This window comes from Nicotiana tabacum, chromosome 21 (genome assembly GCF_000715075.1).
Source record: "Nicotiana tabacum cultivar K326 chromosome 21, ASM71507v2, whole genome shotgun sequence".
NCBI classification, from domain to species: domain Eukaryota; kingdom Viridiplantae; phylum Streptophyta; class Magnoliopsida; order Solanales; family Solanaceae; genus Nicotiana; species Nicotiana tabacum.
The window spans coordinates 26,525,898-26,552,919 of NC_134100.1; the positions used below are offsets into that span (position 1 = coordinate 26,525,898).

Here is a 27,022-nt window from a genome sequence, read left to right on the forward strand (position 1 = left end):
TCCCTCACAAAGGCTAAGTATGAAAGACAACCCTTCCCAACCATCCGCTAGGCCTTCAAGAGCGAGATCACCCTACTAGGAAAAAAATCAGTCGAACCTCACCACTCAATCCGTGGCACACCCGGCATAGCCAATGTCACTGTCTTATCATGACAATCCAAAATAGCATGACATGGAGATAGACAATACATGCCCAATATCACATCGAAGTCCACCAAACAAAGCAACAACAGGTCCACTCGGGTATCCAGACCCCCAATAGTCACTACACACGACCGGTACATACGGTCCGCAATAATAGTATCGTCCACAGGCGTAGATACACGAGAAGATGAAATAAGAGACTCACAGGGAGTATCCAAATAATAAGCAAAATATGATGACACATATGAAAAAGTGGAACCGGGATCAAATAACATAGAGGTATCTCTGTGGCAGACTGAGACAATACCTATAATCACAACATCTGAAGCAATAGCATCAGATCTAGCTAGGAGTGCATAGAAATGGGCCTGACCACCACCTGATCGATCTCCCCCTCTAGGGTGACCCCTAGCTGACTATCCTCTACCACTAGCTGGGTGGGTGAGTGGTGAAGTAATTGGTGCCGAAGCCGATGACTGACTCCTCTACTGAGATAAACCTCCAAGACGACGAGGACACTGTCTCCACATGTGACCCAACTCTCCACACTTATAACAACTCCCTGGTGCTGGAGATGGGGACTGAAGGGAACCCCTAGCACCGGGATGACTAGAAGATGCACCTGGAATAGAAGAGCCCTGAACTGATAGAGCACGGGATGAACTCTAGGCTGGAAGGGCACTGAGTGATGAATGACCTTGATGAGAACTATGAGAACCATGGCTCGATGATGCCCCACGATAACCTGGGTAAGCCGACTGAGCATGTCTGAATGGACGGCCTCTGTCGTGCTGAAACTGACCCCTCGAAGGAGCACCACCAAACTATCAGATCCCCGAGACCTCTTGGCCTCTCTCTCATCTCGCTCCTGGCGACGAACTGACCCAATCTCACGAGTAATGCCAACAACCTCCCCAAGAGTAGCACCATACACCCTCTCCCTGTTCATGAGAATCCGAAGTTGATATGTGAGGCCATCAACGAACCTCCTGATCCTCTCTCTATCCATAGGAACCAACCAAACAGTATGACGAGCTAACTTCGAGAACCTCATCTCATACTGCGTCACAGTCATATCTCCCTAACGTAACTGCTCGAACTACCTGCGCAGCTCCTCTCTGCGAGACTATGGCACATACTTCTCCAAAAAGAGAATGAAGAACTGCTACTAGGTAAGGGGCACTGCACCAACAGGCCTACGCCTCTCATAAGCCTCCCACCAAGTGAAGGCAACTTCAGAAAACTAAAAAGTGGTAAATGCTACCCCGTTGATCTCCAAAATACCCGCTGTATAAAGAATCCTCTAACACTTGTCCAAGAAACCCTAGGCATCCTCGCCCTCTGTACCACTGAAAGTAGGAGACTGAAGTCTACCAAACCTCTCTAATCCGTGCTGCTCGTCCTCTAGCATAACAGGAGCTACATAGTCCTGAGCAACTACAACCAGCTGGGCTGGAGGTGCCCCCGGTGTCTGAAGTCCCTGCACAACATGCACAGGTGTACGGGCAGCGGAAGTCTGAGTGCCACCCTCGGCCTAAGAAGTATCTACGGATGTGGTAACTGAGACCGCCTGAGCTAGGCCAGTGTACACTGATAGAATCTGGGCAAGGGCCTCCTGAAGGCCTGGAATCACAATAGGCACAGCTAGTGCCTGAGCTGGCGCTGCTGGAGCGTCCGTAACTGGGACCTAATCATGAACTGGGGTGGCTGGTGGTTCTGCAGGTGTTGCCCTGGCTGCTGTGTGGGCTATACCCCTACCCCTACCACGTCCTCGGCCTCTAGTGGCCCTAGCTAGTGGCACTGGTGGTCGTCCATCCTGACCGGTATCACGTGTCCTCACCGTCTGTGAGAGAATAGAATAACATAAGTTTAGTACTCGGATCAACAGATTCGCACAAAACGAATTCAAGAATATGAAGTTTTCCTAAAGGTTCTGCAGCCTCCCTAGGATAAACACAGACGCCCCCTATCGATCCGCGAGACTTTACTAAACCTGCTCATGACTCGTGAGACCTATGTAACCTAGGCTCTAATACCAATTTGTTACGACCCTAAAATGGATCCGGTCGTGATGGCGCCTATCGTGAAACTAGGTCAGCCGACACAAACCCCAAAACCAACCAAAACAATTATAATAAGTCATTTAAAAGTCATTAATAAGCTAAACCCAAAATCTAAGGTAGAATCACAATGTGGAAATATAACACAGCCCGATATCAGGGTGTCACCAGTCATGAGTAACTACAACCCGTCTAGAAATATGAAAAGACAACATAGTCTAAAACCAAGCTAAAACAAGCGGAATAAAGATAGGAAGAAGAAACACTGGGCTGCGAACGCCAAACATCTACCTAGTAAACTCCGAGAGCATGCTGGAAGACAAATCAACACTCGCTAGTGTGACCCGAGACTCCTGGATCTACGCACAGGGTGCAGGGAGTAATGTGAGTACGCCAACTCAGTAAATAATAAAAGTAAAGGCAGTCGAGTAGTAAGAAAATACGTAAACTACAGCATAATGCTACAACAAAACAATATAAGTCCAAAATAATGCAGTAAAGCAATAACACTCGTAAAAACATCTCAGTTCAGTAAAAACCCTTTTTAAAACGAAGAATATAAATGTAAATAGCCCCTCGGCAAAACATATACCACAACCGCCCCTTGGGCAAAATATCAATAGAACCAGCCCCTCGGGCTACCTCACAATCACTCGTATCAGCCCCTCGGGCAATAACATGGCACAACAATAGCCCCTCGGGCAATATCACATATCACACTGGGTACCCGCGCTCATTGGAGGTATGCAGACTCCGGAGGGATCCTATAGCCCAAGCGCTATAACAAGCCCTCTCGTGGCATAATCAAACTAGCCCTCGGCCTCATAACAAGCCACCTTGTGGCGCAACAAATCAGGCCCTCGACCTCAAAATCATGAATAAGTACAACACTGCTGCGGCGCGTAGCCCGATCCCTTAATATCCTCACAACACATACCCTCGGCCACACTCAGTTAGAAATTTCTCAAGCCACTCGGGCAACAGTAAAACATGATGCTCAGCCTAAAATATCATTTAAAATATCAAAAACAGAGTAAATATGACTGAGTTATAAAAACAGTAGAATACAACATGACTGAGTAAATATGAAGTCAAAACAACGAGGAATTGCAGTAAAAAGCCCAGAAGGGTCCAAAATAGTTAGGACGAGGCCCAAATATGGCATTCAGCCCAAAACATGGTAATAATTTCCAAAACACAATGATATCAAACAAGTTTTAATCGAATACCCGACTTAACAATCATACAGGACAGACCAAGTCACAATCCCCAATGGTGCACGACCTCACGCTCGTCATCTAGCGTGTGCGACACCTCAAAGTGGCACAACGATGTGAAATCCGGGGTTTCATATACTCAGGACATCATTTACAATCATTACTTACCTCTACCCGGTCCAAACTCTAGACCGCGATGCCTTTGTCTCTCGACTCAGCCTCGGGATGCTGCAAATCTAACCAAAACAGATTTACACCATCAAAATATGCTAATGGAACAAAGCCCACTCGAAAATAACCCATTTACATCAAAAATTCCGAAATTGGCCAAACCCGACCCCCGGGCTCACATCTCGAATTTCGATAAAATCACAAAACTAAAATCCTTACACTCTCACGAGTTCATACATATCAAATACATCAAAATCCGACCACAAACGACCCCTCAAATCCTCAAATCAAAGTCTCAAATTTCAAGCCCTAACTTTACAATTTTTGGCTTTAGATTCCACAAATTTCATGTTTAATTAGGTAGAAATCACAATAGGATCGAGTATTAAGTCCATAAATCTTCCCTCCAAGTGTTTCCCTTTGATTGCCTCTTCAATTCTTCTCAAAAAGCTCTAAAATCGCTCAAAAATGGTGGAAGTTAGACCCAAAATCGCGAACAATGGCTATTTAAACATTCTGCCCAGGTGACTGTTTCCTTCTTCGAGAACGCGGTCAAAGTCTCGCGTTCGCGAAGCACAAAAACTCATTGACCATAAAATCTTCTTACGTGAACGCGACCTCCAGCTCGTGAACGCGAAGCTTCCGCTTTCCAGACCATCGCGAACGCAACCCCCTTAACGCGAACACGAAGCACAAATGACCAGGACCCTAGCTGCTCCCATTTACTCTACGCGAACGCGGGAACTTCATCGCATTCGCGATGCACACTGAAACATACCCTTCACGAATGCGGGACCAACATCGCGAACGCACAGGACAAATTGACTGCCTCCCTTCTCATCCCTTCGTGAACTCGAGAACCCTGTCGCAAACGGGAAGACCAAAACTCTGCAACACACACAACAGAAAATCTGCAACTTCTCAAAATAAGATTTGATCCGTTTAACCACTCGAACTCACCTGAGGCCCTCGGGACCTCAACCAAACATGCCAACATATCCCATATCATCATTCAAACTTTTTCCAACCTTCAGAACACACAAAACAACATCAAAACATCAAATCAACCACAGATTCAAGTCTAAGAACTCCAAAAACTTTCGAATTCCGCTTTCGATCAAAAAGTCTACCAAACCCTGTCTGAATGATCTGAAATTTTGCACACACATCACAAATGACACAACTGACCTACTCCAACTTCCGGAATTCCATTTCAACCCCTATATCAAAATCTCCCCTATCAACCGGAAAACGCCAAAATTCCAATTTCGCCAATTCAAGCCTAAATCTACTCCGGATCTCGAAAATATATTTCGATCACGATCCTAAGTTCCAAATCACCTCCTAAAGCTATCCAAATCATAAAAACAAAATTCCGAGATCGTTTACCTATAAGTCAACTTCCGGTTGACTTTTCCAACTAAAAGGCCAACTTAAGAGACTAAGTGTCTCATTTCTCTACAAAATTACTCTGAACCCAAGCTAACCGACGCGATGCCACATAATATAGCTGAACAAGACATAAAGAAGTAGAAATGGGAGAAACGGAGCGGTAACTCATGAAACGACCGGTCGGGTCGTTACAATAATGCTTCAGGTGCGTTCAATTCATTGTCGTAATTATGTACACGTTCGTGTGACATAATTATGACTTCCAAAAATAAATCAAAGTACGCGTTCGTGCGACTTTGACCAAACAATCTTAATAAATAATAAAGTGTTATTAATTGTGTACACGTACGCGTGACATGATTTTAGCACACCAAATAAAACGGATTTATACACACGTGATCCGTTTCCAAGATTAATTTCATAACGCCATAATTAAAAGCGATAAAAAGTGCAATACACATAGGTTCTAAAAATATGTAATTAAACAAACAACTAAGCCAGGTATGATTAAAGCGGTCGTGCTAAAACCACAGAATCTGGGAATTCCTAACACCTTCTCTCGGGTTAACAAAATTTTTTACCCGATTTTCTGATTTCGCAGACTTTACAACAGAGTCAAATTTCCTCGATTGGGGATTTTAATTAAACCGGTGACTTGGGACACCATAAAATTATTCCAAGTAGCGACTTTAAATTAAATAAATAATTTTATTTCGAATAATGTCACTTTAATGGAAAAAATTTCCTATCCCTCTAGAAAAAGGAGGTGTGACCGAGTTTATCTCTCAATCTTGAGGGTGTTTTGGTGAAGATTAGACTTGATTTTGGCTGAATTTCAGATTGAAACTCAAAGAAGAAGAAGAAGAACACATGACATACAATATGTTTACGAAATAATAGTAAAGTTGTATTATAATTGTATGTAAATTATATTCTGTTATAGTTATATTATTTTTTATTTGATTGTTGTATGAAAGTTGAAAAATAGTTGTATAAATTTGTATTTAAGTTATCAATACTATTTTTTTTTTACATAAAGTTATTGATATGTATCAAAATTGTATTAAGATAGTAAGTTTTGATTGGAATTTTATAGAGAAAGAAGCACACACCACATAAAATAAACCAGATACAAAAATTACAAAAGATATATTGTATAAAATTTGTATAAAAATTATATTTAAGTTGTATAATATTATAGTTGTATTTAACTGGGTAGACATGATGTATGAAAGCTGTAGATAAGTTGTAATATATAATTAGTTGTATGAAATTTATTTTTACTATGTATAAATCAGATACAAAATATACAAAAGGCATATTGTATAAAATTTGTATAAAAATTATATTTAAGTTGTATGATATTGTAGTCGTATTTAACTAGGTAGAAATAATGTATGAAAGTTGCAGATAATTTGTAAATAAATTGTATAATATATAATTAGTTGTATGAAATTTGTTTTTACTATGTATGTTGTTGTAGATATTCAAATTTGCATTAAATTTGTAAAAAAAGTATTTTTAATTTGTATGTTGATGTACCATATATTGTTTATTTCTCAGTTGATTTATTAAGGAAAAAATAATAGAGAATGAATTCCAAATCGACACATGTACACTGATTCATATTTGTTTGAACGGAAAAATTTAAATATTGATGGGAACTGAATGATTTGGATTCTCCGCAGGAACCTCTAAAACCTTTTAGCTTCCTTGGATTTGAAAGCGGACCACGCTTGTGTCCTGGAATCAACCTAGATAAACTGGAAATTGCTGTTTTCCTTCATCATCTTGTCTGCAATGCAAGTAAGAAAAGAGGATCTTGTCTGCAGTTACAAGTAAGAAAAAAGGAATAGTCGTTTCGAAATTTCTCCAAGGACATTAAGAAACTGTATTTAATTTAAAAATTTACAATTTAAATTTATGCTCTTTGACAAAAAAAAAAGACACAAAAAAAGAAAGATGACAACTTCAACAGTATCTCATGGCTTTGACAAATGTATCACGAAACAATTATTAAACAAAAATCCCTAAATATAAGTTCAATCTGGAGAGAAGACGAGAGAGAGAGAAGAGAAAAAAAAAGGAAAAGGTGTAACTAAATCCCTTGATTGACATAACTAATAATGGATTTGGAGTCTTTTAAGGAGAAATGTATATAATTTGTAATTAATCCTTGTTTAGGGTGGGTAATATACAAAATTAGAATAATTCTGATAAATAAGTTTCAAATATTGTATAGGAACAGAAATATCGCTAACTGAAATGCTAACTCCGGCCCTGTTCTTTTCCTACCATAAGCATAAAGTGAGTGAAATTCAAAAATAGCCAGATTTACATGTGATAATTAAAAAATAGTCACAGTTTCAAAAAAAATCGAAATTTAGCTACTTTTCATGTAAAGATAAATCTGAACAAAAATACTGTTCAAAATTCGAAAAATATTCCAGCATAATATGTTGCAGTTCGAATTTTTTATATGTGAACTTCCAGCATAACATGTTGGAATTTCATAATGTGCTGCAGTTCTAACATAATATGCTGGAAGTTCATATACAAGTGCTCCAATCTCTAGTATATTATGCTGGAACTTTCCGTGCTATAGTAAAATATTGGTTATTTTTTAAAAGATTTTACAAATACTGGTTATTTTTTAATTAACAATTCAAAAAGTATCTAGCCCGTGCTATTTTAACGCATAAAGCAAGATATAGGGATCCACTCTTTTCCTAGACTTATGTAACTTTTTTTGGTTCAAAAGATGCTATATTATAGAAGATTAAGGTAGAGCTTTACAAGGAGCAGGAGGCATCAAACAAAGCATCTTAGGGGGACGACCTCTGGGTGAGTCGTAATAAAAGGGGGGTTCCAGAGATAAATTAGTAGTTGGGGCCGTTCCTGAAGGATAACCAAAAATACAGTACTAGGGTAGTTTTCTAACAAAAAGAGTTCCCGAACGGTCATCGCCAAGCATCTATTGTACAAAAGGCGAAGGTTGAGCAAAAATGGTGATGGTTGGAGAAGCCTCCATCTGTAAACCATGTTTAGCTAAGGAGTCAGCTACCTGATTTTGCTCCCTATACGTATGGATGATAGCCGAATCATGCGGCCGAGCGATCAGATACCTGCAACTAAAGATGATGTTAGCATAAAGTGGATGGGAGGAACTAAGTATAGGAAGAAGGGCATGAGCATCCAAATTGACTTCCAAGGGTGTGTAGCTGTGGGTGAAGGCCAGATTCATGCCGTGGTATAAAGCTAATAGCTCAGCTTCCATGCTTCCATGTACTAATCGATGACCCGCAAAGCCCATAAGCCATTGACCATGGTAGTCCCGGATGACTCCACCAAGTACCCTATGCGTAGTGTTTTGTAAGGTGGAACCATTAGTATTAAGTTTAAAGTAAGCTGGACGAGGGGGGTGCCACTTGATGTGCATAGGGATACATGGAGCTGGAGTGCGGGATAGGGTAACTATATAATAGAATTCGGTAGCCCGACGAAGGATAAAAGACACGGATAGTGGCTGATGATGGTGTCGAAAAAGTGTATCGTTACGAGCCAGCCAGATGTTCCAAAGAGCAAAGGGAATAAGGATGTCATAAGGGATATTTAGGGGGATTCGTTATGTGAGTATGGAAAAGGAGAATGTGAAGCCAAGTGAGTGGAGATTCAATATTGTTCAGAAGTGTCGTAATTATTGGTAGCATGTTTAATTGTGACCAAATATGGACCACAAGCGGGCACTGGAGGAATAAATGGGTCGTTGTTTCAGGGCTGGTGAGGCATAAGGCGCAATTATCGGTTGGGAGAAAGCCTATGTGGTGGTAATGGCTAGCAGTAGGGAGGCGGTTATGGCTAAACAACTAGAGGAAGTGTTTAATATTTGGAGGGAGTCGGAGCTTCCAAAGCCAACTAAAGGAGGGACTGACGTAAGTGGGGAGGAGTTGATGATATAGTGATTTTGTGGTGAAGATGCCTTTGGAATCTAGAGTCTAGGCAAAAGAGTTGAGGTTAGTAGTGTGAGAGGGAATATATGTGTTGAGTATCTGTTGTAGGAGATCTGAGGGTAGTTCAAAAGGGACGTTGGTGAAGTCCCATTGACATTGTGTAAGTTAAGTGGCTACTATATCGTTAAGAGTGTGGCGTGGTAGGGGCCCAATGAGACATTGTCTCAATGGTCGATTAGGGCTGATCCAGGCATCATACCAGAAGTTGATGAGTGTGCCGTTACCTATAAGCCACTTGATGCCTGTTTGACAGAGGTTCCAACCCGCGATTAGGTTTTTCCAAATAAAAGAGACACCAGTATGTGGATTGGTAGTGTGATAAAAATATTTGTGGAGGAGGGTCGCAGCCCAAAGGGCGGAGGGGTTGCGAAGCATGCGCCAGGCTTGACTAGCGAGTAAAATGTCATTTTTTTGGGATAGGCATTGGATACCAAGGCCACCATGTGGTTTAGGCAGGGTGACAGTACTCCATTTATTTAGGTGAATTTTCTTTTTATTGGGAGTGGTGCCCTAGAGGAAGTTGAGCTTGTAGCGCTCTAATTGGGATAGAATTGTGCGAGGAATTTTAATGTACTGCATGACGTGATTCAGGAGACTATTTAGTGTAAAGTTAATAAGGGTTGTGCTCCCTGCCATAGTAAGGAAATTTGTTTTCCAACCCGCGAGCCATTGTTTAAAGTTATCAAGGATGAACTGGACGTGTCGCTTTGTGGGTCGTTCAGTAAAGATCGGGAACCCCGGATATTTACCAAAAGATGTTCCTTTAGTCATATTAAAAGAAGATAGGACAAAGGTTTTATCCTGGGAGTTAACATTTTTTGAGAATTTTTTTTTGATTTCTAGAAGTTTACTTTTTGACCCGAGATACGATTGAAGTCATTGAGGGTGTCGATGATAGCATGACAACTGCGGGTTGACGTGGTAGAAGTGAGTACAATATCGTCCGCAAAAAACAAGTGAGAGATGGCAGGGCCGCGTGCGGAAAGACGAACGGATTTCTAAAGGTGATAATCAACAACCATTTCGATTTTGCGAGTAAGTAATTCCATACATAGTATGAAAAGGTAGGGGGACATGGGGTCTCCCTGACGAATGCCACGTGAATGAGAAAAGAAAGGGGTGCAAGTACCATTGACAAGGATGGAAAGGGAGGAAGTAGTGACATAGGACATAATTAATTGAATGATGAGAGAGGGAAAGTTGAAGTATTAGAGAGCTTGTCGAACAAAAGACTATTCTAGTCGGTCGAAAGCTTTTTCTAGATCCAACATAAGAAGCATGCGACTAGTTTTACCGAATTTCTTCTGAAAGTGATGGAGAATTTCCTGTACAATGATAACATTATTAGTCGTGCGTCTGTGTTGTTGGAAGCTAGATTGGGTAGGCTGATAAGTGTAGGCAATAGAGGTTTAATACGCTGTACTAAGAGTTTGGTAATGATTTTATAGATTGTGGAACACAGGCCAATAGGGCGATATTGAGTAATTATGGCCGCATTGCAAACTTTTGGAATGAGACACACATAAGTCTGGTTAATGGATTCAAGAATTTGAAAAGTTTAGAATATTTGTTAACAGAAAGCAATGACTTTTGGTCCCACGTCCGTCCAGTAATGTTGATAGAGAAAGGGTGTAGTCCATCAGGTCCGGGTGCTTTGAAGGGTTTAAAAGAATTAACGACTGAAAAGATTTCGCTTGTTGATAATGGGCAGAGTAGTTCCGCACTGGCAGCTGGAGTGATGGGCGAGGAACAATGAGGGGTGGATAGTAGTTGAGAGTGTGTGGAGTCAGCGGTGTAAAGTGTGTTAAAGTAATCGAAAATAGTGTCATGAATTTGAAGGTCGTCATAACATCAGTTACCCGCGGGATCCTTTAGAGCGTGAATACGATTCCTACAACGATGGTGTAATATGGAGAGGTGAAAAAATTTAGTGTTAGAATCACCATCTTGTAGCCATTGGACACGAGATTTGAGTTTCCAGAATTCTTCCTCAAGACGAAGAACATTATTATATTCTTGTGATAAAGTACTTTCCAGTTGTTGTAAGAAAGAGCTAGTGGGATAATTTTGTGAGGATTAGATGCCTCCTAAACTTGCAAGTAAGTGATGTTTTCAATGAAAAATGTTTCCAAAAGAGTCTTTATTCCAGTTGCTAATATTACGTTTAAAGGAGGTAATGACTTCTACTAAGGTAGGAGATGAGTGCCAGCTTTCGCAAAGGATGTTAATAAAGTCAGGATGGGTGGTCCACATGGATTCGAGATGAAAAATGGGTGATTTGGTAATGTGCGAAGGCTGAAGGGTGAGTAAGAGTGGTGAATGGTCGGAATGAGTCCGGGGCAAGTGATGGACTAAGGCTTCGGGAAATAAAGTGAGCCAATCATAATTTGCAAAAATTCTATCAAGGCGTTCTAAAATGTTAGAGCCTAACTTACGTTTATTAGTTCAGGTATATTTGCTGCCCTTATAGCCAAGGTCTCCTAAGTTACAGTAATTAATACATTCCGCGAAGTGATTTGAACGAGTATTATCAATAATACGACCACCAAATTTTTTAGTAGAGTGTAGAATTTCATTAAAGTTACCCCGAATGAGCCAGGGCCCCTTGTAGTGGTCAGATAAACACATGAAATTTTGCCATAATAACAGACGTTTAGCATAACAAGGGCTAGCATAAATTGCAGAAAATAAATACTTTGGAGAGTTAGGATGTACCTGGATCATGACACGGATTTCTTGTTCAGTCATAGCTACATTTTCAACAGATAAAAGTTGTTCATGCCAAAGCATCACAATACCTCCTGACTGACCTACTACTGGAACCTCATAGAAGCGGGTGAAGCGAAAATATTCTTGTAAAACAGCATGGTTTTGCATGTAAGTTTCAAAGAGGACAATTAAAGTAGGGGCATGGTAATCCAGGAGTGAGTGGAAATTACAATGAAAATCACTGTTATGGGCACCTCTACAGTTCCATAGCATAAAATTCATATTTGGGGTGAGGGGATGGTTATCAGAGTCAGGTAGTGGGGTTGGTGGATTCTCCCTGGGAATCAAAGCAAGAGGAGTCTCCGATGAGGGAGGACTCTCTTGACGTATGGTCGAGATCAACACTATGGTGTACTTTCCTAGTTCTGGATTTTGTGTTGGACGAACAGTGAGAAAACACTTTATCAGATTGGATGGGCATTTGAGTCGATTTTTTTTTTTGCATATTGCTCTTTTAAGACAAAGCTGTGGAAGGTGTCTAGAGTTGTATGGGAGTGGCGTGTTTCTCTCATCTCTAGTAGAGTGGCTGCTAGGTCATGCTGTAGGGCGGTTGCATTTAGTTCGGAGGGAAATATTTGATGTGGGGGTAGAGGACCGTAGGGATAATAGAGGGAGCTCGTGGGGCTGTTGGTGGGGAATGGGATTTCCAGAGGAAGGTTTAAGATTTTGGTGAGCACTCCAGGGATGGAAAATCGGACCTAGGAGTGGTGGGTGATAGAACAGGACTTCTCGAATCGATAGCAGAGTGTGAGGAGGTGGGGAGTTCATTGACCAATGGGACTGACCAAAGGCATCCATCCCGAGTCTCATTCCCTACGAGACAATTTGAGCCAGGTAGGAGGAGTTTTGAAGAACTACAACTATCTCCGGGTCGTTGAGTGTGAGGCGAAAAAAGAGAGCTTGACCGGAGAGGCCCTGTTTGAGCCAGGATTTCGGGGAAGATCCGAGGAGGTTTGAGTCACAAATATCGTCGGGTAAGGTGGTGTGGAGGACGAGGGTGTTGTGTTTTCCATTATGGGTAAGGGGCAAAGGAGCAGTGGTAATGGAGGTAGGAGTTTGTGTAGGGGAGTACAAGGCAGTGTGGTCGTTGGAAGTTAAAGAGGAAGGAGATACTGCATGGGGGGATATTAACGTAAAGGGAGTGTGATGATTATTTGGATGAGAGATGTCTGAGGAGGAGGGGGTGAGTTGGATGAGTCATCAATTTTAGAGATGAGTTGGAGCTTAGGTGGACTATGGGGGGTAACATTGGAGAGAGAGGGGAGTATGGAAAGCATGAGTCAGTAATATCTATTTTTATTGCAGGAGGGCAGTCATTGGAGTGTGTATTTGGAGGCATGGGGGGTTGTAATTGGAGTTGATGGGGGGGGTTGGGGTTGGATGGAAATTTGTGTGAGTGTGGCGGTGAAAATAGGAGTGGGCTGGGAGGGTTCTGGGCCGACTGGGATGGGTCAGTTTGGGTTAAAGGCCCATGCTGTGAGGTAGTAGAGACGGGTGGGGATAATTGGGCTTGGGCCGTTTTGATAGAGGGTGAGTGGGATAGGACAGTGGTTTGGTTGGAAAATTTTGGGGAATGGGAGTTAGGATTTAAGTGGTCAGGTGGAGTAGGCACATTGTTGGGCGTTAATGGGGGTGGATTAAGGGTAAGTTGGTTAAGGTTGTGAGTTTCATTAAAAGTGTCATTAGAGTTAATTAAAGAAAACATGGAGGAATTAAAGAAGCAGGGAATAGAGGGGGTGGGTTTATACGATACATTGGTAAGAGACATACCCGAAGACCTATTATTGATTGGAGGAGCAGCTTCGATGGGTGAAGATAGTGGTTCTGTTGAAGATGCTCGTCGCACAGGAGAAAGCAGGGAGCGAGGAGGTGAAGGGCTGGTAGTACCATTGCGGCGTCTCGATCTTGGGGCAAAACTGACCGTTTGCCATGGAGTGTCACCAGGGAGAGGCTGAGCGGGGAGGGCAGTGGTGGTTTGAGAAGTAGCAGGTGGTGATGTTGAAGATGAGGAAGGACTGTCAGTCGTCAAAACATGAAACGGACAGGCTTTAGTATTATGTTCAAAGCGCCCACAGCGGAGATAGAGAATATCCAATCCCTCATACATGACGATTTGCTTGTGTGTGCCAATATATACGTGGTTTTTCAGTGGTTTTTCGAGTGGTATTTCAATGCAAATACGAGCATAACGACCTCTGGCGGTAGTAGAAGTACAGGTGTTAATTTTGAGAAGTTGACCAAGCTTAGTGCCTACTAGTTTTAGAAGCTCAAGATCGTAGTATTCGGTGGGCAATTTAGGTAGACGTGCCCAAATTGCGGAGTAGTCAAGTTGTGTAGTGGATGCAACAAACTTCGGTTCCCATCTACAGATTGTGAGGAAGTGCCCAAGGATGAACCATGGCCCATCATGAAGGGCACGAAGCATATTATCCTCATTAAGGAATTTGATAAGGAAAAAAGCATGCCCTAAGTCAATGAGATTGATAGACTTATGTAACTATTTGTACAGAAAGAGCTCGAAAGAGCCGAGAGGTGTTTTTGTTTTTGTGTTTCTCTAACGAAATTTTACATGTTTAGTACCTCAAATATCGATAAATATATAGTTTGGTCCTTATTATATCCGACTAAGCAAAATTAATCTTTAATTAGTTGAAATGTTCACTTTTGATCCATCTGTTTGTGAATCTTTACAAAATTTAATGAATTATACATAATTACACCATTATTTTAGGAATTATATTAAATTTGTATAATCACTCCATATTTATGGTAATATAATTCTAAAAAAATAGTATAAACGTTACATATTTCTAATAGTAAGGGATCAAAAACAAATATTTTAATGAAGTGAAAGTTAAAATGTATTTAGTTCTAAATCATAAAAACTAAAATTAATTTACTAATAACTAAGGGGCCAAAATTAATTAATTTTTCTTTTTGTGTTTCCTCCTTTTATTTTTTTAAAGGAGGTTCAGAACTCGTAAGCTGGAGCCAGGTGTTCCAGATAATAAACTTAGAATTTGAATTACGACAACTCAACCAGTCTAATTACTACTGTAGTAGCTCATTAGGAGCATAACTGTTGGTCCACTTTGACCAAGCCATCAAAAGTAGGGGTGTCAATGATTTGGTTCTGCCGATGTTTTATAAAATTTGTATCATATCAATTTTTCGGTTATTCAATTATGTATAATTAAAATTTGACTTTCGAAACCGTCCCAATTATATTGGTTTCTCTTCGATATCGGTACTTTTCTGTTAATTTTCGGTAATTTTTTTGAGCGTCATTTAAAAGTCACTAGTAAAAATAGAATGCAATAATATATGTACTTATATAGAACTTAGCAAAATTCTCTAGACATTTTTATTGTTTAAAGGATGATGAATTAAAAAAATCCGAAAGATAGCCAAAGTATAGATTCATCAAATATTCTACAGCAGCATAAAAGAAACTAAGTAAAGACAAAGAAAATATATATAGCAACAGTGAAAAGATATTTAAAAACCGAAATTCAAGAATAAATTCTATAAAAGATTAAATATTCAAAAAGATAAATCTAAATCACACGAAAAGCATATTCAATACATTATAGTTTGCTACACATAATCGCTAGAATACTTTGTGTCTTGCTAGTGAATATGCTGGAAATAATTTAGTTTTAGTAGGAGTAGCATAATAAGTCTGAAAATTAGGATTTTGAGTTTAATAATTACATGTTGGCGTGTAATCGTTTTCATAATTTCAAGGTCCAAGAAAAAATTAATGCTTTATTATTTTTGAATATAGTATATAAATATATTTTTCACATGTAAATTTATTCGGTACAGTTCCGTCTTTTTTCGTTTTATTTTCATAAAATAAAAAACCTACCCTAATTATCGGAACGATCATAAATTTTATAAAAACCTACGGTTTTATTAAAAGAAACTTAAAAATCAGTTCGGGTGCAGTATGGTTCGATCGGTTTAGTCGATTTTTAAATATCCATTGACACCTCTAATCAAAAGAATTGAAGTGCTCATGCAAAGATTCTATTTAATCGCTATTAAACTTCTAGAAAGTAAATTTTTTGTTAATGGTGGGAAAATAAGAATATGTTGAGCAAATAGATGTGATTCGATTCTTTTAACCATCTTGGGTCTGTGTAATTTTTTTAATTAAAATCTTATATCAGAATTTTTTAGAATTTATATTTTGTCTGACAAGGTGACACGCCATCTCAATAATAAAATATCTATTAAATGGGTGAACATAATATGTTCGAGGTCCGTTAGTTTTGTGCGACATATTTGAGCCAGTCCACTAACAATAGGGCATATCTAAGACCAAATTCAAATAGAGGCTAAATGTTTTTATTTTTCATGGTTGGGGGATAAATTTGAGCCATTCCACTACTTATAAGGACATATTTGTGATCATATTCAAATTGAGGGCAAATTTACTTTATTTTCTCATAGTTGAATAGCATTTTTGGCCCTTTTTCCAAAATAAAAAAATAAAAAAAATATTAATCTGCTTAAAGCTTAGAACGTTGTATCATCAACATTAGAGACATATATATTGCCATGTTTTGACTTAAAATATACATTGTATTAAGTATTCCTAGATAGTTGAGTCCGCACAGTCAGATTCCATATCCTTTCTGCAATCAAATATTAATACTTCATTATAATTATCCCCATGCTTTCTGCAAATTTCACGAGCCTTAAAAGTTGTAGTGCAGCTAAGCTAGCTCACACTCGAGTATCTTTTGTACTCTTAAAAACAAATAAACTAGTGCATAATCTAGCCACTATTTTGGTGCTCCAAAATGAGCTGCAAATTTTAATACACTATATGCAAATGACTGTTTAAAATAATTGTTGAGCTTCCAAATTGACTTTTCACGTTGTTTGCTGATATCTCTTTGCCAAATAATGGCATTACATGTGGATTTGTTCCACAACCAAGGGCGTATGTACCTTGTTGCATGCGGTGTTATATATATGATACCGCTTCATCAATTTTTTTACTAGTTATGTATAAAAAAAATAAAAATATTAAGGATAAATATAAAAAATTACACCACTTTTCATTAAAGTGATTTGTTCATTAGTTCACTTCTTCTAATTGTGATTTCGCTTAAAAAATATTTTACTTATATTTCTGTCCATACTGAATGATCGAACAACTTTTATTCTCTAGATAAATTTTAAAAAATTCATGCCAACCTTGGACAATCATACGAATTTTCATGTTTTAAGCAATAATGAGACCAAACAAATCTGAACCATGTAAAGAAACAAGGAGAAAATCAAGAAAAGCAATGTGAACTAGATGGAAAATGGAGACTATAAGTGCAAGTGCAGAGCAAAACAGAAGAACAAAAAGCATACTACTATATAATCAAAGTTCAAAAACAGATTGAGCTTCCATTAACCTGATCCAATGCAATGTCCATTAATTAAAGTGAAGTTGAAATTCTCAGCACTTTGGCTCCTACGTACTCTCCACTAATCCTGCATTGTCTAAAAATAAAATACCACCAATAATTAATTGTCCCACACGTTTATATAAAGCAATGGGAAGGCCCACAGATCAATGAAAATGTTATAGAGTGTGTGAATAATTAAAGTCTCTCGTGAAAAATAGAAAAGAAAAATAAGCTACATACAAAGAGTTTAAATACTCTTAATCATGTAAGGCATTTTGGGAAAAAATCGTGTGGACTTGGCGCAAAGCGGACAATATCACGTCATGTTAAGAGTATCTTTGGGCTATTTTAGTCTAACAACTAGTATCAGGGCCAATGATTTGGAGAGGCTTCCGTGACCGTAAATACTCCAATCATGTGGGTGACACATAGTTAACCTCCAAATTAGCCCATAAACGGTGACGGGTCATGTAAAACTTAGTTTAAGGGAAGATTGTTGGGAGTGTGTGAACAGAGTCCCACGGAAAATATAAAAGAAAAATAAGCTACTTATAAAAAGTTAGATACTCTTAACGGTGTGAGACCTTTTGGGGAACAACCGTGCGGACTTGACCTAAAGCGAATAATATCACACCATGTTAAAATTATTTTTGAGCCGTTTTAGTCCAACAGAAAGCAATCCAATGATTAGGTTATAAATACCACTCTAAACTTAATAATCTTGCATGCTAAGCAATCAACTTTGTAAGCAATCAATATGGGAAACTTGTGTTTGGTTTTTCTTTTTATATCCATGGCTTTGCCAGTTCTTGGCCAAGGAGGACTAAAAACCGGGTTTTATTCATCTACGTGCTCGAAAGTCGAGTCCATAGTAAGGTCAACCGTTGAAGCAGAGTTTAATAAAGATCCTACAATTGCTGCAGGTTTACTTAGGCTTCATTTCCATGATTGTTTTGTTCAGGTAATTCAGGTTAATTTCAATAGTATAGACTTTCGCTAATTATTTCTATTTTGCTATTATGATAAGATAATTACTTTATAGGGTTGTGACGGTTCTATTTTGATATCGGGAACTTCGGCTGAGAGAAATGCAGTGACTAATTTGGGACTAAGAGGATTTGAGGTGATTGATAATGCAAAAAAACAGCTTGAGGCTTCATGTCCTGGTGTTGTCTCCTGTGCTGATATCCTAGCATTAGCAGCTCGTGCCGCTGTAGATTTGGTAACTACTTCAACTTTCTATGACAAATTATAACGCCATGTTACAATCATTATAGATTAGAACGAGTAATTTTATTGTGAGTCTCACATGCCAAGTCATACTTGTGTGATGCTTTTTATTGTTCGTAACTACTTCATAGTACAATCATTATAGATAAGAACTACTCTCTCTATTCCATCCTATATATAGCACTTTTTCTTTTTCTATTATGTTTAAAAGCAATAACTCCTTTCATATTAGATTTTTTTTGAATTATTCCTATTTTTAACATTAATGACAATCTATGTTCTAGGAGTAGTTTTAGCATGTGCAAAAAGTTCTTTTTCTTCCCTAAACTTCGTGACCAGAACATTTTTGTACAAATTGAAATGGACGGAGGGAGTAGTTTTAATCAATCATATGAAAAAATATTTTTTTCGGTCATTTTCGTGCTAGTCATCAGAAGAGACAAATTACTTTGGTATGCATTTTATAGTATATATTGAAATATAATGTTTGTGATATTTGTTTTATGAATAACGAGATATTAATATTTGATCTTGTTGCATTTTAGAGTGGAGGTCCAAGCTGGGGAGTGCCTACTGGAAGAAGAGATGGTAGGATCTCTTCATCGGCAGAGGCCTTGAACTTACCTTCACCGTTGGATACAATTGATGTCCAAAGGAAAAAGTTTATAGCCAAAGGCCTAGATGATCATGATCTTGTCACTCTTCTTGGTATACTCTCATTCTTGTTATACTATGAATATATATACATAACTATTTGCTGACTAACGCGCTGGACCTTTGGAACGGAGTAATGACGAAAAAGGGCAGCCTAGTGCACAAGGCATTCCGCGTTCATACATGGTCGGAAGAAGGGCGACACCGAGAGGTGTAATGCAGACAACCTAACCTAATTCAAGCATTAGTAGCTGCTTCCACGGCTCAAACCCGTCACCTATAAGACAAACAATTTTGCAAAGCTCCCTTTCCATAATAGCAAGTTAATAAAGTAATTTAAAAAAATATAAATCAATAAATGGAGGAGCATATTACTATGCAAATACGACGCATAGCCTAAAAAGAAAAACATAAGGGGTATGTGTTCCAAGACAAAGAGAATGATAAATTTTCTAGAACTAAACTGTAATTACTTATAATTACCCTTCAGAAAAGAAGCGTATAAAAGTTAACTCTTTCTTGAAATGAACGTAGGTGCACATACAATTGGCCAGACAGAATGCAGATTCTTTAGTTATCGACTATACAACTTCACAACAACAGGAAATGCAGATCCAAGCATAAACGTAGCATTCTTGGCACAATTACAGACTCTATGCCCCAAAGGTGGCGATGGTTTGAAGAAGGTAGCTTTAGACAAAGACAGCCAGTTGAAGTTTGATGTAAGTTTTTTCAAGAATGTAAGAGATGGAAATGGGATTCTTGAGTCAGACCAGAGGCTGTTGGGTGACCCTTCCACAAGAAGGGTTGTGGAAAATTATGCAGGGAATGTAAGGGGATTGTTAGGATTGAGATTCAATTTTAACTTTCCAAAAGCTATGATCAAAATGAGCAGCATTGAGATTAAGAGTGGCACTCAAGGGGAGATTAGAAAAGTTTGTTCCAAGTTCAATTAAAGAGCTATTTATCTCTGCTAAACATATGTCCCAAGCAATATCCCAAGTTGCTAGCTGGAACGCTAGTGTTTATATATTTTAATAATGTATAACGGAGATTAATCACGTGAATATATTTTTATAAAAGCTTCAACATATTTTCTTCCTCTTTTGTCACAACCGAAATCCCACGAAAACTAGATCTATATACTAGCATGGTGCATATTGTTTACCTCAAAATCGGATAACAATTGAATTTATACGCAATTTTAAGGATACGTGATGTAACTTGATACAAATTAAGAAAACAGATTAATATTAAAATTAATGATCAAAAAATAAACGCAAACCACACAGATTGGACAGCCTTAGCCTTGGAGTTTGATCATCCTCGAGCCAAGAAGTGCCTCAACCAATGTCGGAGCAGAATAACAAGATAATGAGAGCTTGAAATAGAGTATATTGCTTTTTGGTGCGTATTACAATGTCCTTTACAAATGATCAAACTTCCCTTTATATAGTAGGGGAGTCCTACTCTTGATACAATTCTATAAAAGGTAAAAAATCTCATGATTTGCTAATTAATCGGCCTCTCCTTGATACGTGCCGAGATTTCTGCCGTGATCTCCAGCCGATCGCAGATATTTTGGCCTTCCATTATTTGGCTCGACAAAGTTCTCTCGATCTTGGTCGGTCTCGGAATCACGAGCTCAACGATTTAACTTCGTGTCTTGGTTCGATATAATCCGGGGTCGTGCTTTGACCTGCTACGTCTCATTCTTGACCGGTCATACAATAGACGAACCCGGTTTTGACGGTATATAGATAGTCCCCATGTTTTTCGGAGAGAAGACGACGAGAAATGATATGAACTTCCGAGCCTTGTTTCGATAAATCATGACATAAGACACAAAAGGTAACTGAAACGTCCCGTCGGTCAAGTCCCCAAGGCATTAAATGTGTGTTAGTTGTTGGTCGGCCACTACGGGTTTTGAACCGGTGTTTGCAAACTATAAATACTTTATCCTTCCATCCACTAGAACCTTTACATTCAAACGTTTGCTCTTGTGTTTATAAGAAAATTTTTATCTCCTTCTTCCTCTAGTTTTCTGGTTCAAATTTTAAAGTTTCTTCCCTTATAGTTTTCTGGAAGTTTTCATAAACTATCTGCCAATTACGCCCTCTCTTTCATCAGTACCATCTTTTCACCCTTACTTAAAAGCTATGGCAAAGACTTCTAAAGTTGTTCCTTAAAAGGAAACTCCCTCTTCCTCGAGACCCTCTGATAAATGGGGATTTTAACCTATTATTTGCTCTCTTTATCTTGCGCTTTGGGCCTAAAATGCGTGAAGGTATTCCCGAAAACTAATGTAATATGCTTACTTGCAGGAATTGATCAAAATGAGACAAAGGAGGCATAATCAACTCAAAAAGGAGTCAAATCTGGAACAAAAACCAAGACTAGGCCAGCAGACCTGAAACGCGGACTGCACAAATCTTGTGCGTCCGGGCAAGCCTCAACGCGACCGTGATCACAAATACGAGTCTGCGAAGTGAAGAATTAGATAGTGCAATTTTAAGGCCAAATGCTGAGCGAGGTCCGCGCCAGAAATTTGCGACAACGAAAGTCTCACCGCGGCCTCGATTGGAATTATCCAGACCGCGGTGGATGAGATTCAGAGAGTTCATAAAATAAGGAGTGCAGTCCACGGTGGAATTACGCGGCCGCGAAAATTTACAACGCAGCCCCGATGCCCGCAAAACAAACCTCAGCCCGGATCCAGAAGTCAAAAACGCGGACCGTGGTTTGTATTATGCGTCAGAGAAAGCAAGAGTGCGACCACGGTCAGAATTACGCGGCTGCGAAACCTTTGCAGGGGCATTTTTATCCAAAAATTTCAGCTTAGTATAAATAGATCTTTTTGACATATTTAGGAAAAGTTATGTTTTAGTTGAGCACGTGAGACGACTGCTACTTCCGTTTTGCACAATTTTTGTTAGATTCATCTATTAACATTAGTTTTTCATCTTTTAATCTAATATTATGGATTTTATCTTTATTTTTTCTTTGATTCCTGCTATTTCCATGAGTAGCTAAACCCATGGCTAGGGTTGTGACCCAACCGTAGTGTGGGTATTTGATAGGTCTTGAATTTTAGGGCTTGAATGTGTATGTGTTAGTGATATTTAGCCTAGTTCTTGCTAGAACTATCGAATTAGTGGTTACAAACACTGATTTATGCCTTTGAGACTTAGTCTCTACTTGAGAAAGAGGGACTAAGTCTAGGAAAACTAGGCTAAGCAGGAATTGGGGTGAACTCAAGAAATTGATAGCCCCGATTAAAGGGTTAAACCTAGATATAGTAATACCCGACTTGAGCTAAAATTACTTGAATTGCATGATACCAATTGGACTTGAGAAAGCCAAATTGGGCTAAATCACTCAAACTACCGAGAGGTATAGAGTGAGTATCCAGTGTGATAGGCATATTACGACCCTAATTAATCACACGATTGCCTTAGATTCTTGATACCCGTTAGATATCTACCTAGGTGGAAGTCACTACCCTAGTCCCTTTAAACCCTTTAAAATCAACAACAAAAACGATGTGCTTAGTTTCAAATACTGCATGCTATAGAATATAAGCAGAAGTAGAAAATAAACCAACCATTTACGAAAGTGTAATTAAGATAAAAACCCGCATTTAGACTTGGATATAAACCTAATTCCAAACAAATTAACTCCCTGTGAATTCGATCCCGGGCTAGTTGGGTAAAACTGCATCGATCATCCTCGCTACTCAATAGTAGTGCAGGCTTGGACCCGATCAATTTTGGTACCGTTGCCGGGGAGTTATACGGTTTTAGCTATATATCTGAGTATTTGTGTGTTTTGTTTTTCTTTCCTTCCATTTTTCTAATTTGTGTGTGAATTGCCTTTAGGTACCAAATGGCTCTTAACAATGATGCCCTTAGAAATTTGCCATTGGGGGAGGAGGTAAATGATGATTGTAAGCACGTGATTTTTGCCCTATATGAGAATTACTCCCAAAAAATTCAAAAATAAAATAATTTTTCTTGGTGTGCAATTTTTGTGATATTTTGTGTAACTATTTGTATGTTTGTCTATGCATGTTTATTTGTTAAATTAATAAAAAATACAAAATATGTCGCATTTTGCATGTAGGATTTAATTCTACAATTGTTAGTAATTAAATTTGTTTACAAAAATTAAAAATTACAAAAATAGGCATCTTTTGCATTTTTAGCATTTAATGTCCAAATGAACAATTTTATGCTTAATTATTACTTAATTGTGCGTTAATTGTTATTGGAAGTTAATTTGCGCTTTTATAACTTAATTTAGTTCTTAATAATAATTTAAGTACTTTTATAATTTAGTTTTAGAAAAATAAAAGAAGAAAAGAGAACAAAAATACAAAGAAAAATCGGATTGGGCCACTTCTTCAATTTCAAACCACAGGCCCAAATAATTGCCCAACTTTCCCCATGACCCGGTCCACTTCAAACCGGGTCGACCCGGTCCGCTCCATTAACCCAACACCCCTTCTTCATTTTTGTCCAACACAAAACAAAACCAAAAAAATAAAAAATAAAAGGTGAATTATCACTATTAATAGTTTTATTTTTTGTTTTTTTTATATATAAAAAATCCGAAAATATTTTATTTTATTTTTATTTTTATTTTTTTTTTAAAAAATATATAATAATTTCGGGAATGATTTTAAAAAAAAAAAGGGAAGTATTGAATAAAAAAAATATAAAAGTAAAAATAGGTGAAATTCTCTTCTTTTTTTTAAAAAAGTAAAAGAATGTAGAAAATTTAAAAAAATAAAAAGTTTTGTGGAAATTTTTAAAAAATTTAAAAGTAAAAGAAGGTTGGAATTAAAAAATAAATATAAAGGTATCTGAAAATTTAAAAAATTTAAAGTAATTGAAAGTAGCATTTTTGAAAGAAAAAGAAAAGATAGTGGTTTGTTTTTTAAAGAAAAGTTAAATAAAGTGAGATTCTCTTTTAAAAAAAATAAAAAGTGGGATTTTAAATAAGATAAAGTAATTAAAGTTGGAATTTTAAAAATAAAAGTAAATAAAGGTGAGATTTCTTTTTCTAAAAAAATAAAAGCAATTTGTAAGTGGGATTTCTTTTAATTAAAAAAATAATAAAATAATAAAAAAAAACAAATCTGAAAATTTCGAAAATTTTGCTATAAATAGAAGAGAAAATTTAGGAAGAAGAGAGTTGAAAAAAGAGGAAAAACTAGATAGAGAGAAGAAGAAAAGAGGGGGCGGAGAGAGCAGTATACACTCGATATACACTCTTGATACACAGAATATACAAAGACAGAGTTCATTTTTGAGAGAGTAAAAAAGATAGAAACAAATTTTCTGAAATATTGAGAGCGGAAGAACGCCATAGAGAGTTCAAATCTAGAAAGAAAAAAATAAAGAGAGATTTCCGCACTATTTGTCTTCTCCATTTTTACTAGTTTTCTCCGTGTTGCTGGGATTTCTGGACTGAGGTGTTGAAGTTACTGTGTTGGGCTTTCTGCTGCTGTATGTTGCTATGTTACATACTACTTTGCTGATCTTCTTCTTCTTGTACTGTCATTTCCAGGTACACATTTGTACACTCTCGGCTTGAAGCGAAATGAAATATTAATCAGGCTTTGTTCCTGTTGAATCCCTCCTGTTTAGATTTGTGTTTGAATATAATTTTCCTTTCTTTGTATAAAAATGTAGTCGATTAATTAATGAGTAATGGGCTTGCATATGTATAACTTCTTCATCTAATAATTTTAGTTTAAATTAATCAAATACTAGTTAATTTATTTTTGATATTATGGTGTGTCAATCTCATGTTCCAGTATTATTGAATAATAGAATATAGAATGAAAGCAATTTTTCTTTGTACAAACTCGATCGCAATTTTCCATTCACATTAGCCGTAAACTAATAACTAATAAGTTATTTTTTTTCAGCATGTAATTAATTAAGAAATTTTCTTTTATTTTTAGAGACAAACTTAATAGAAGAAATGTAGTCACTATAGGTTTATCTTTAAAAATAAGAATGAGATGAGCCTCGCCAAATAAAAATACAAAATTGCGGGGCCCTCAGTAAATATTTGCTTTATATTGCTTAGACTTCGGGATGGACCGTTTAGCAAAATTCCACGGCCCTACCCAAAGTAGATGATACGCTAGTCGCTTTAGGCGCGCCTTTAATAATTTAATTTTCTTAAACTCGGGTGCACATTGATGTGACCCAAATCCAAATCTCAACGGAGTCAAAGTGTGTCGACGACCACGGGTACATTGATTGTAACGCGGTTCGAGATACATTTTCACAACGTTGCAATTCCTTGTAAAAATTAATAATAATAATTATGAAAGCGGTAAAAAGTTAAAATTTGCACATAAGTTCATATTTGTATTAAATCAGATAATCAAGCCAAATATGACAGTTGAGCGACCGTGCTAGAACCACGGAACTCGGGAATGCCTAACACCTTCTCCCGGGTTAACAAAATTCCTTATCCGGATTTCTGGTGCGCAGACTGTAATATGGAGTCATTCTTTTCCTCGATTCGGGATTAAAATTGGTGACTTGGAACACCCTAAATCTCCCAAGTGGAGACTCTGAAATAAATAAATAAATCCCGTTTCGATTGTCCTTTAATTGGAAAAAACTCCCTTGTACCCACGCGGGTACGGAAAAAGGAGGTGTGACAGCTCTGACGACTCCACTGGGGAATAAACCCAGAACCACTGGTTCAGGGTTAGAAATTCGAGCTTAGATAAATTGTTATATTTGGTTTTATCTGATTTTTACATGTTTGAGCCTAATGTGCTAAATGTTGCTTTTACCACTTTGATATTATTTGAACTGTACATATAAACTGCGCCGAAACTCTTCTCTTCTTACCTCCGGGGAGAAGCTCGCTGGTCGAGACTCCCTATTCTGTTAGTGTCATACCCAAGTAGAAAGAGGCTCGGATAAGTTACAAAGCCGGACGACCCCGCGGGTCCCCGGTACGTAGCCCCCTCCTCGACTCGAGTTGTCCGCTCGGGTACACAGTCTAGAACAAATACCCAGGTTATGAACCTAGAATAACTCAGCTTCATGCCGGATCCCTAGTAGGAATGTTTGTTTGCATCACGTGCATTTGACTTTGGAGGCTCAACACAGGGGTTGAGTCTGTCTAGGACAGGTGTACCAAAAAATGAAAATGACCATCCTGATGCATCTTACTGGCTACTACTTGCGCATTTATTTGATTCGGACTTGTGTGTTGACTGACTTGTGAATATCAGGAATAATATTTTGAAATTGAAGAAAAAAGAAATAGCGGTTAGGGAATTGATTGTTTATTTTTGAAAAAAACCAATACCCAAATACTGTCAAAACTCTGCCGAAATTTTGAGAAAATGAAAAAATGTCTTATTAGCGTGTTTTATTAAAAGCAAGGGAAAAATAGAAGAAAAAAAAAGTCGTTCTGTTTGTTTTTCAAAAAAAAAAATAATAGAAAAAATAGTTTGTCATGAAAATGAAAATGAAAAAGAGTCTTATTTTAAAATAGTTTTTTATTTGTTTATGAAAATGCCAAAAAAATAAAAATAAAATGAGTCGTGCGTTGAACGTGGGTTTATTATTTGTTCCAAAAATAAAACGAGTCGTGCGTTGAACGTGGGTTTATTATTTGTTCCAATATATATATATATATAATCCAAAAAGTATTTTTCTTTACTTCCAAAATATATATATGTCTTTATTTGTTGCAAAGAGTATTTGTCTTACCAAGAAAATTCAAAGTAAAACTCCAAAAGATATGTCTTGCAAAAAATAGATATATATATATATAAATATTTATTTCCCATCATTGATTTATTTAGAAAGTCTTTTTAATTGTTTTTTTTTTATTTTTTTTTTAAAAAAAATTAATAATTGTTTTTTCAAAAAAATAAAATAAAAATATATATAAAAATAAAAATAAAAATATTTTCG

At 37.7% G+C, this 27,022-nt stretch overlaps 1 protein-coding gene across 1 annotated transcript; it reads left to right on the forward strand.

Annotated features, from left to right (window-relative positions):
* Window positions 1-17,903: 17,903 nt before the first annotated feature.
* On the forward strand, window positions 17,904-20,152 carry LOC107785292 (peroxidase 25-like). The gene is made up of 4 exons (XM_016606564.1): window positions 17,904-18,138; window positions 18,220-18,399; window positions 18,953-19,115; window positions 19,596-20,152. The coding sequence occupies exons 1-4, from the start codon at window positions 17,935-17,937 to the stop codon at window positions 20,015-20,017; spliced, it is 969 nt and encodes a 322-aa protein (XP_016462050.1). The 5' UTR covers window positions 17,904-17,934; the 3' UTR covers window positions 20,018-20,152.
* The last annotated feature ends 6,870 nt before the right edge of the window (window positions 20,153-27,022 follow it).